The sequence below is a fragment of the Oryctolagus cuniculus genome, chromosome 9, assembly GCF_051225735.1.
Source record: "Oryctolagus cuniculus isolate XC-2025 breed Fujian yellow rabbit chromosome 9, ASM5122573v1, whole genome shotgun sequence".
NCBI lineage: Eukaryota > Metazoa > Chordata > Mammalia > Lagomorpha > Leporidae > Oryctolagus > Oryctolagus cuniculus.
Window position 1 is genome coordinate 123,900,379 of NC_142875.1, and position 12,331 is coordinate 123,912,709.

The following is a 12,331-nucleotide window of genomic DNA, read 5'->3' on the forward strand; positions in this document are numbered from 1 at the left end:
GATCAGCGCAGTGCGCCAGCCGCGGTGGCCATTGGAGGGTGAACCAACGGCAAAGGAAGACCTTTCTCTCTGTCTCTCTGTCCACTCTGCCTGTCCAAAAAAAAAAAAGAAGAAGAAGCTCTACTCCATCCAAATGATTGACCCATGGGGCCTTCTAAAACCAAAAGCAAAATTAATGTTCTTTGTTAATGAAAGTATACTAAAGCAAACTCATTAATTATAACCAGGCAAATAAAACATATAGTAAAGCAATGTTGTCAAATATACTCGTTTGTTGATATGTCTGTAGACTGTTCAGTAGAAAGGTACTGAGTCAGAAGTCGGAATGCCTGGACTCTGGTCTCGGTGCTGCCACTAATTACCTGCTTCAGTAAATTTTTTTTTTTTTTTTTTTGACAGAGTGGACAGTGAGAGAGAGAGACAGAGAGAAAGGTCTTCCTTTGCCGTTGGTTCACCCTCCAATGGCCGCCGCGGCCAGCGCGCTGCGGCCGGCGCACCGCGCTGATCCGATGGCAGGAGCCAGGAGCCAGGTGCTTTTCCTGGTCTCCCATGGGGTGCAGGGCCCAAGCACCTGGTGCTTCAGTAAATTTTTGTGGTCTCTATACGACTCTGTTTTCTTCAAAATCAAAATAAAATAACTAGAAGTGAAGAATCCTTCAGGTACCTCACAGCTCTGGGACTCTGTGTGATGCCATTTAAGTTTTATGAGATCATAGGAATTTATAGCTACTATTTCTTGATTTTATTCTTTTGTTCTTATTTGGCACTTGGTCCTTGAACAGGAATTCAACCCTCATCTTAGATTGTTCCTATTTTCCCAGAATAAACTGTAGAACAACAACAAAAAGACTGTCTACTTAATTACTAAGAAGTAACTGCACAATTTATTAGCCTCAACTACATTATCATATTTTTATTAACCATGTAAATTAACCTTCATACTAAAGCTCAAAATCATTTGACTTAAAAATTTCCATTTCAGTAGTGTTTTATCCTGGGCAGGATAAGGTCCTAAGGTCAATGTGTAGGGTAAAATTTGCATGCAGTCAAAGTCACACTGGAAATCTTCTGAACTGACAAAACAGTACACACAAGTGGCACAAAAAGTTACCTATCTCACCAAATTCAATCACAGAACTGGCGCACTTTTCTGTTTCTACAGCAGAACACCGAAAGCATCAGGGGCATGTGGTGACCACAGAACAGGAAAAGGAATGTGTGTGTGTGCACATGACCAAAGGACTGAGCGGCAATGTTCAGACCATCAGAACAGACCCCCGCATCTGTGGATGTTAACTGAACCTCTGATTGCAACTCAGCCTTAGAGATCAGCGGTAACACGAGACCTCGCAGAACACCAGCTACAGGTAAGTAACTAGGAGTGTGACACTGTTAAACTGAGTAGTTGTTTTATTGGCGATAGACTAGCTATCTGCTCAACTCCATCAGCCCCTCTTCTCTGCAAGATGGTGAGACCAAGTTCTAGCAGAAGGAAATAGTGCCCCATTACAAATGACTGTAAGAAAGAAGCAATGTGCAAATACTGTGAAACAAGCTACACATTTACAGGCACAACTAGAAAAGAAAGAAAGTTTTCAGCTAAGTGTTCAGAAGATATTAAACTGTCTTTCACTGATATTTACTATACTATTATTTATAATTTTAAAATACACGAAAATCGAAACAAAAGCTAGTGGAGTGTTAAAGAGATTAACATCCACGTGACTTGGAAAGCTACAGATACTAAAATGAGGTTTACAAATAATTTTAATGGTATTATAGAATCCAAGTTTTAAAAGTATATGCTCACATTTATCAGAAAAATATATTAACTTTAATCACCAATAAACAAAACTGCTGTAACAGAGGGAAAACATTTGTAACTTTTTTTACCATTTCAAATATTGAGGTAACTCTCATAACATGATAAACTAGTTCAAACCAAAAGGTTTTTTTGCCCCAATGGATTTTTTTCTCCATAAAAGAGGTTTTCTGTCATTTGCTGACCACGTGAAAGACGGAGTTCCGAAGCAGTTAACTCTCTGAGAGCCCGAATACAAACCCCTTGCTGATGTGACACCAACGTCTTACAATTAAATACAAGAGTCTGCACAAAGTTCGTGGGAAGTGCATAATATAAAACATGATAATGGATTCCAAAAACTTTTTGCACCAAAATAAACATATCTTTTCACTCCATTTTTCCACAAACCTACTGGAGTACCACATGGTGCTCTACATATTAGATCCTTGGTGGCCATTTATTACTTTTGTGTCACTGTCATGCCGTTGTTCTTTTCTAAATCTCCACACTAATCTTCCCAGTTGATGTTTTCAGCAACCTAGTGGGAACAGACTAGGCTTTCCCATCTTTTCACTGACGAGAGGAATGAGATACAGGTGTCTGTTGATTTTCCTGACACCTAAACTTTTGATTCTTATTATGGCTAAGCTGTCAGATAGATGTCTTCTTTTGTTTTCCCTGTGTCTGATGTATATAATTTTAGCATTTATAATTTCAACTGCTATAAAATGGAAACTTTTAAGGGTAAATTATGTTAAAAAATTTTAATTTAATTTTAAAAATAAATTTTAAATTAAAATCTAAGTATAGACTGGTTCATGTTTTTATTTATTTTAATGGTAAATCATAGATAATTTTGTAATGAATTTATGTTAAATGTTGATCACTGCTTAAATATATTAATCTACACAGTAATAAAGTTATAAATCTTTTCTGTCACTACATATAATATCAACACTATAATTATTACATTGCATTTGTTTGTTATAAATTGAAACTGGTTATTTTCTTTGGCCAAATTGTGCTGGTCTAGTAGACCATAATGTATCATTTGTATAAATAGATGTTTTATGCAGTAAAGGTGGTTAGAGTAGCTACAAATTCATACAGTTAGTAAGACAGATAAATAGATAAATAAATAGATAAATCTAACTCATATTCTTTCTTACAAAGAAATTAAGTATGATGGCTGGCATTGTAGTGCAATTAGAGCCACCGCCTGCAACCGTGGCTGTGGGTACCAGTTCAAGTCCCAGCTGCTCCTCTTCTCATCCAGCTCTCCAATAATTCACCTGGAGGTTCTGCCACCCACCTCAAAGACTCAGATGGAATTCAAGGCTCCTGGCTTTGGCGTGGCCCGGCTCAAGCTATTGCAGCCATTTAGGGAGGGAACCAGCAGATGGAAGATCTCTCTGTCTCTCTCCTCTCTCTCTAACTCTGCCTTTCAAATAAATAAGTAAATCTTAAAAAAAAAAAAAAAAAAAAGAAATGATGGGATACACAGCAGACTCATAGAATGGCAGATGTCCTAAATGGCACTCTGGCCTCAGAATCAGCCCTTAAGGCATTTGGATCTGGCTGAAGAGCCCATGAGAGTATTTTAGGCACGGAAAGCCAAGACACTCTGGCAAAAAAAAGAAAAAACAAACAAACAAACAAACCTCTGCGAATAAAAATGAATCCCAGTGGAAAGAACAGGGCCATCAAAGAAGGAGGTACCTTTCTCTGAAGGGAGGAGAGAACTTCTACTTTGACTATGACCTTGTCTGAATAAGATCAAAGTCGGTGAACTCAAAAGGCTTCCATAGCCTTGGCAACTCATGACTAGAGCCTAGGGAGATTACTGACGCCATAAACAATAGTGTCAAATTGTTAAGTCAACAACAGGAGTCACTGTGTACTTACTCCTCATGTGGGATCTCTGTCCTTAATGTGTGGTCCAATGTGAATTAATGCTATAACTAGAACTCAAACAGTATTTTACACTTTATGTTCTATGTGGTGCAAACTGATGAAATCTTTACTTAATATATACTAAATCAATCCTCTGTATATAAAGATAATTGAAAATGAATCTTGATGTGAATGGAATGGGAGAGGGAGCGGGAGATGGGAGGGGTGCGGGTGGGAGGGAAGTTATGAGGGGGAAGCCATTGTAATCCATAAACTGTACTTTGGAAATTTATATTTACTAAATAAAAGTTTTAAAAAAAGAAATGATGTAAAAGACTTTTCTGTCATTTGAAAATGGTGGAATTACTCTCACCAAACCAGACAGAAGTTTTCTTGTTATTGTACCCAACAAGGGGAAAAGAAAAGTACATTAAATATTTTTGATTTCCCTCAATTGACATTAAAATACTATTCTTTATATACTCTTGGTCCATAGACAAAGAATACACAAATCAGTGAGTCCAAAGCATAAACTTCTAGATGGTGGGAACCATAACCTCCACTTCTTGGCATTTTCAGTATCTTTTACAGGACAGAGGCCCAGCAAATGCTTGATATTTTTGGCCCAACTCTATCTAGTTATTGCTTCAAATTATCAAACGTGGATTTTCTCATGTGGATTCATGTCTTGTTGATGGTCAGTTAACAGCTTGTGAATATTATTTGCCTTTTCAAGTAATATCATTCATGGGACCAGTGCTGTGGCTTAGTGGATTACGCCTCTGCCTGTGGCACCAGCATTGCATATAGGCATTGGAGGTTCGAGTCCCAGCTGTTCCACTTACAATCCAGCTCTCTGCTATGGCCTGGGAAAGCAGTGGAAGATGGCCCAAGAGCCTGGGGTCCTGTACCCATGTGGAGACCCAGAAAAGCTCCTGGCTCCTAGCTTTGGATCGACCTAGCTCTGGCCATTGTCGCCATTTGGGGAGTGAATCAGCAGATGGAAGAACTCTCTCTCTCTCACTCTCTCAAATAAATAAATAAATAAATAAATAAATAAATCTTAAAATATCATTCAACATTAAATGTATTTTTCTAAGGACAAAAATACACAGGTTCAGAAAAATGTGAAAAATGCATGAAGATTCTCTGATCTATGGGTAATATCACAAAATTAGCTTATTTCCAAAGCACGAAGAGTACAGGTTCCATTAAGGTAAACACTTCCTGAGTGTGCAAATGTCAAGTATGAAGCTGGAGCCAAGTGGAAGGAGGAGGAGGATAGGATTATTTATATATGAACGTAACAACTTACAGAGTAGTATATTCTCAATAAATTTATGGAACAGCACATGGCATTTTACAAAACTCTTTACCGACAGATGTCTGTATATATAAACTACACTTCTTTGGTGGAGAGTGACTGAGAATAACTGGCAATGTAGTTAGCTGAATGTTCTAGTATGTTGGGAACTGTTATACTTATCAAGTCCTATGTCTGAAGAATTGTTAATAAAATAAACAGTCAGAAATAGAGAAAGATAAAATTCACTGCATGTTTTTAAGGACCTATGGCATTCCAGTCACTGAAGAATCAGTCATGATCCTTAAGGACTGTTTAATATAGGAGGGGAGATAAGGACTAACGACAAACAAAATATAGAACATTACATCAGAAACCCAACAATGGATATAGAGAGTGCTTTCGTTATTCAGCAAAGATATTAGCAATACTTATTTTCTTGCCTGGACATTTGCTATTTCAACAGTCTGATGAAACTTTTTCAGGGCTCTGTTGTGATCAAGTTGGATATTCCCTTCAAATTTTTATTTCTGGGTAGAATAATTTCTTTAAATGTTAATGTGCTTTTTGAAATAGTTCTATGACTTACTTATTCTAAGTGTACCTAATTCAAGTGTCAAATGTGCCTCCTTATTATAATATTTCAAAATCTTGTGAAAAGATATTAATTTTATCTATATCTTTCACAAATTTACAGGATTTGTTTACATAAAAAGAGCCCAATTTCATATTTTCTCATACAGCAATCCTTTTCTTAGGTCATTTAATAAAAGACACTCACTTCCAAAATTCTACTGGATACAATCTAATCTTTCTTGGATGATTCACAAGTAACTTTAGGATGTTCACAGTGGCTCAGAGTCATTTGTCAATAGCTCTGGGTATAGGATGCAGAAGGCTTTCAAACTGAATTGGATTAAACTGATGGCAGAACTGGGTCATGTCCCAAATGCTACCTTCTTAAATATATCAACTTTTTATATGTCAGTTTTTTCTTCCTCTCAAGATGAAATAAAGAATCTACAAATTATACTCTGGTTAATGTAGATTCACAAAAAACTAGAATTCAGTGTGTATCCATGAAATAATGCATATAATTATGTTTCTTTTATATTTAATGCACTTTTAACTAATTCTATAATAGTACAAGTTAGGTAAATACTTACATTAGCTGCTCCAAGGAGTATGAGTGTAGGCCCCAAACCTATTGTATATATTGATCTCAGCATTATCGACACAAGAAATGGCCGAATACCCACAGGCTTGGAGAAGAAAAACAGCATGGATGTGCAGATGGCAACTGCTATCCACAGAAGAATGGAGAACAGTGGAGAAAGTGTACCTGTAGAAAGCCGAGGAAGTTTATTTTTACTGAGAAGGAAACTAAAAGATGCTGAAATACTCGCTGCTCATCTTGATAAGCTAAGGCAATGAAACGTCAAGCTGTAAGGCAATGAATCTCAAAAAACCCCAAGGCATATGCTTTACACTTTGAGGAAATGTCTTTAAGCACATGACTCATTATTAAATTTCCAGAAAGTCTGTGATTAATTTCAGGCTACTTAAATACTCAGCAGTTAATGCTCCTTCCATGAAGTCTTGCCTTCGCCGGAAAGCAATCTCCTAACTACTTTTGATAGGCATATCTCAATGGAAAACCTTAATCCAAAATTTATGATGAATGACCCTTAGCAGTATGGACAAATCATACAAAATCAGGTAGTTTTGCACTGAACTCATACCTTATCTCACTCCATTATTACCAAGTTTCCACAGTATATATTTCTCTGAAGAATCTTTATAAAATAGATGCAAGGTTTAGCTGTTAAACCACACATGTATACACACACACACACACACACACACATTTATATGTATGAGTGTGTGTATTTCAAGGCCAGCTCAAGTTCTAAAAAACATATTTCATTATTAGAAAATACAAGTTCCAAATGTTTCAAAATGAACTCCATTAGAAACATAATTTCTTTGGAACTCCCCCTAAATGAGGTTTAAAAATATCTTTCCTTTAAAAAGAAGTACACTCACTGACATCTGCCCTGACATGTGGATTCCCAGAATCCCCCCGCGAAGGTCACACGGCAGTGCACTTGCAGAAGTAAATGCAGGGGCAACATTCCTGGGCTGACTGGATCAGCCTGGGACCTCAAACACGGGTCTCTGGGATGACACAGCCAGGGAGGAATCACCAAGTCGGGGAATTCCCAACATCTCCCTTGGCAAATATTCCATAACGTCTCTATCTTTCAGCACACTTCTTTCCACGATTTATAAAATTTACTTCTGCATGCAAAAACACCTGGAGGGTGTCGGGCGCAGAGCTTTTGTACTGCTGAACTCCTAGCATTTTCTGGACTTTTAAAATGAATTCTCTGTAAACCTTTAATTCATAGTGAGTGCTACTAGATCTCAAAAGTTAGAAGGGAAATTCTAATAGATTATAAAAAAACAAACATCAGTTAGTAAACAGCATTGCTTGTTTATTTTTTGAAATATTGGTTCTTGTGTTGTCACAAAGCAAAAGATTAAAGAAGGCTGGTAAGAGAGACTTGATTTTCCCCTTCATGGAATTTAGGATCTGAGGAGATTGATTTGGGGATGAATAAAGGGGGAGAAGTGGCTCTCAAAGCTACCATCAATTCCTGTCCTCCAGCCTTGCTAACAAAACAGGTGTCCTACTCGTCTATGTGCTGATGGTGGGATGGTGGCTTTTATGCGCCTCATGTCTGCCTGGACTTCACCGATGTCAATGAGCCGTAAAGAGAATGATGCCCTCAACCTTCTCCCATGCTGAGCGGGACTTGAAACCCCATCAGACTGTCAGTCTAAGGAGGATCATCTCTGGGCCCCCTACAGGGCCTGCCATGGAAGCAACAAATTAATACTTATTGATTAAGTGTATAAACAAAAAAGTTCTGTGAGTTCATCTGGAGTAACTACGAATCCAGTTACAAATTCCTCAAGTTGTGGAAATTCATTTAGTGTAACTGCGAAGATTTTTAGGGCACGCTTAATAACTTTCAGCTAGTCACGTGACTCTCCATGATAATTCATCAATAATGCCTCTGTGTGACATTCTTATTTTAGAAGTCCCGGAGTTGGCATAGATGGTCACACTGTGCACTAATGCCTGATAAGTTAAGCTCATCTTTACTCCTTCCCAGATAGTGTCTGACTTGCTGACAGTTCCTCCCAATTAAACAGGAAATTCCAGCCACGTGGTCCCTTTGTGAAAACAAAACTCAGACTTTCTAGCAGAATAACTCACACAGTTGAATATTAGATACAGGAAAACTTTTTTTTTTTAGAATTTGCCCTCTATATTTCTAAATCTTGGAAAGCAAAAAAGGTTTATTCTGTATAAAAGAAAACTGAGAGAGCAAAATTGGAAACTTCAATTCCATTCACATAATGGCACTTGGTCTCTACCTCCTGCTGACTTGTTTGTAGTTTCCTGCACAAAGCAAGCTGTTTCTTCCCAATGTCTGTCTGTCTGTCTGTCTGTCTCTCTCTCTCTCTCTCTCTCTCTCCCCTCTCTACCTCCCAAGTAGCCCGCAAAGACCTTCCTGCTTCCCCCACCTCCACCCAGCTAAAGTAGCCGTCTACCCACTCCATCCATAAACTCCCAGCTGGCCTTCAGTGTTGTGCCTTCCTCGTTCCTTGGCCACCTACCTTTGGGACCATGAACTCCTGAAGGAAGAAGACATTGAACAGCCTTACTAATCTTCATTAGTAAGTCTCTAGGCTTAGCCCAGTGCCTGTGGCCCTCAGTTGATGGCTGTCCCTGAACGAACTGAAATCACCTTGAAGAACTGATTTTCTTTAACACAAAGCAGTTGAAGGATGGAACACTCAAACCCAGACTTTGAATTACTTACAGAGATTTAAGATCTCATGCTATCTTAGTCTGAGTCACTTGTGTGGCATCAATTTTTCCCCACCAACTACTGTGCCTTTGCCCACTGAAACCCAGGGAAGAGGAGGCTCACTTGACAACCTTCAGCTTCTCAGGGAACACCCAGGGCACTGTGGGATCCACAGCTGTGACTTCAGCCACAACCAGCCTCGTCTCATTTCTCAATCTTGGCACATGTTTCTTTTTCAGAGAAGCCTATGTTAAATGAGCCATCAGTAACGAAAACCAATCAACTGGCTGGTGCCGCAGCTCACTTGGCTAATCCTCCGCCTGTGGCACCGGCACTCCAGGTTCTAGTCCCGGTTGGGGCACCGGTTCTATCCTGGTTGCTCCTCTTCCAGTCCAGCTCTCTGCTGTGGCCTGGGTAGGCAGTGGAGGATGGCCCAAGTGCTTGGGCCCCTGTACCCGCATGGGAGACCAGGAGGAAGCACCTGGCTCCTGGCTTCGGATTGGCGCAGCGCACTGGCCATAGCAGCCATTTAGGGGGTGAACCAACGGAAGGAAGACCTTTCTCTCTGTCTCTCTCTCTCTCTCTCTCACTGTCTAACTCTGCCTGTCAAAAACAAAAACAAAAAAAACCAATCAACCAAAAAAAGAAACTCAAACATAATCTATATCCACAAAAATAAGCCTTGAACCCCTTAATAAACTCAAATTGAGTTCTTCAATGAAGTCAGGCAATGAAAGCAGATTCTCTGCACTGGTGGGTGGCTGCTGGAATCACTCACTCTAAATATCTTCAAGTGCATACCGCTATCCTGTTTGAAAGGGCAGCACTGCTCTCTCGGTTAGTATTAAACTCAAGTGTCAACCAGATATCTGGCCACAAGAAGCTCCAGTAACTCAGATGTCATCAGGCTGGAATACACACTGCCTGCCTCTGTTCTCACTACTTCACTAAATGTGAAGCCAAATGGAATAGTGTTGGGGCTTGTAAAGACAGCAAATTTTAACACGATTTTTTTGGGGGGTCCAAGATTTACCACGGGGCTTAGTGATCAACTTCTGTACTCAAGTATCATGGATCTTAGAATTGGACAGAATTCAATGGAAACAATCGCTCATTTTGAAATGCATTATTGCTGATAACTAATGATACTGAGCATTTTTTCATAATTTCTTGGCCATTTGTATTTCTTTTGTCTGTTAAGATCAAATTTGCATTTTTAATTGGATTATCTTGTTGAGTTTTATGAGTTTCTTGTATATTCTACGTATTAATCTGTTGTCAAATGAACTATTTTCAAACATTTTCTCACATTCTGAAGGTGTTTCCTTTGTTGTTCACAAGATCCTTAGTTTTATATAATCCCATGTTTAATTTTGCTTCGTTGCCTGTTGATTGTGTTTTCGGGATGGTTCCAAAAAAATCATTGCCTGCTGATGTTTAAAGTGTTCTATGGTGAAGACTATACTTTCAAGGATCATTGCTATTGTCCACTAAAGTATTCTATGGCCTATGTTTTCTTCCAGTAACCTCATGGTTTGAAGTCTCTCATTTAGGTCTTTTATCTATTTTGAGTCGATCTTTGCACAGGGTATAGGGTTGAAGGTGCATGGTGGGGTGGGGGGAGGGAGGGTAGGTTCAGTCTTCTGCAGACAGATATCGACTTGGCCCAGAACCATTTATGGAAGAGGCTGTCCTTTCTCCAATGTGGTTTTGGTTCCTTCTTTGACAATCAGTTGGGTGTACATGCATGGGTTTATTTCTGCAGTCTCCACTCTGTTCCACTGGTCTGTATGTCTCTTTTTACAAGCCAGTACCATGCTGTTTTGGTTACTACAGCTCTGTGGAATGTCTTTGTACATTATGTTCAAGATTTCCTTGGATATTTGGGGTATTTTGTACTTGTACATGAATTTTAGGATTTTTTTTCTTTCTTCTGTAGAGAATGTTCTTGGTATTTTGATGGAGATTGAATTAAATCTGTAAATCACTTTGGATATTAATTTGGATTAATAAATTAATTTTTCTCTTATAGGAACATGGGCAGTCTTTTCTTTTTTATTTTAAAGATTTATTTATTTGAAAGTCAGAAAGAAGGAGAGGCAGAGGGAGAGAGAGGTCTTCCATCTGCTGGTTCACTCCCCAACTGGCCGCCAGAGCCGGAGCTGAGCTGATCCACTGAGCTGATCCAAAGCCAGGAGTCAGGAGCTTCCTCTGGGTCTCCCACGTGGGTGCAGGGGCCCAAGGACTTGGGCCATCCTCTATTGCTTTCCCAGGCCATAGCAGAGAGCTGGATCAGAAGTGGAGCAGCTGGGACTCGAACCAGCACCCATATGGGATGCCGGCACTGCAGGCAGTGGCTTTACCCGCTACACCAAAGTGCCAGCCCCGGCAGTCTTTTCATATCCCTAAACTTCTTCATGGATCTTTCTCCCCAACTCCCACCCCTCCTTCCCTCCCTCCCTCCCTCCCTCCCTCCCTCCCTCCCTTCCTTCCTTCCTTCCTTCCTTCCTCCTTCCCTTTCCCCTTTCCTTTTGAAGATTTATTTATTTATTTGAAAGGCACAGTTACAGAGAGGCAGAGGCAGAGAGAGATCTTCCATCCACTGGTTCACCCCTCAAATAGTTGCAATGGCCAGAGCTGGGTCTATCTGAAGCCAGGAGACAGGAACCTCTTCCAGGTTTCCCATGCAGGTGCAGAGGCCCAAGCCCATTCACCATCTTCCATTGCTTTCCCAGCTGACAGCAGAGCTTGATCAGTAATGGAGCAGCCGGGTCTCGAACCGCCACCCATATGGGATGCAGCAGCTTGACCCACTATGCCACAACACCAGCCCCAGATATTTCTTTCTTTTGGTAGCTGTTGTGAAGGGGACTGTTTTTATTATTTCTTTGTCAACAAGTTCATTATTGGTGTGTTAAAATGCTATTTATTTTTGGTTTTGTATCATGCAAGTTCACCGAATCCATTCAGTCAATAGTCTTTTGCTGGAGTTTTTAGGACTTTCTAATATAGAATCATATCATCTGCAAACAGAAATAATTTGATTATCTGCCTTATCTTTCCTATTTTTATTCTTTAATTTCTTTCTCTTGCCAAACCGCTCTGGTTTCCAGTGCTGTAGTGAATAACAGCAGTGAAGGTGAAATCTTTGTCTTGTTGTAGACCTTAGTAGAAATACTTCTGACTTTTCCCCTTTCAGTATCATGCTGTCTGTGAATGTCATATCAAGCCTTCATTATATTGAGCTACAGTCCTCTTATCAAGGTGCTGATCATGAAGGATGCTGAATTTTATTAATGCCTTTCCTGCATCTATTGAGATAATCATAGGAATTTCATCCTTCGTTCTGTTGATGTTATGTATTATATTTATTGATCTGTGAATGTGGAACTAACTATCTTTGCATCTTTGGAATAAATCCACCTGATCCTGGTGAACGACTTTCCT

General features: G+C 39.6%; 1 protein-coding gene across 3 annotated transcripts in view; it reads right to left on the bottom strand.

The window, feature by feature from the left end:
- ITPR2 (inositol 1,4,5-trisphosphate receptor type 2) overlaps positions 1-12,331 on the bottom strand; it is a 536,564-nt gene that overhangs the window by 94,948 nt on the left and 429,285 nt on the right. For all 3 annotated transcript variants that reach the window (XM_089304708.1, XM_051850872.3, XM_051850873.3), the window contains one exon: positions 6,167-6,342. In XM_089304708.1, coding sequence (XP_089160834.1) covers positions 6,167-6,342 — 176 coding nt within the window. The remainder of the gene's footprint in view (positions 1-6,166; positions 6,343-12,331) is intronic.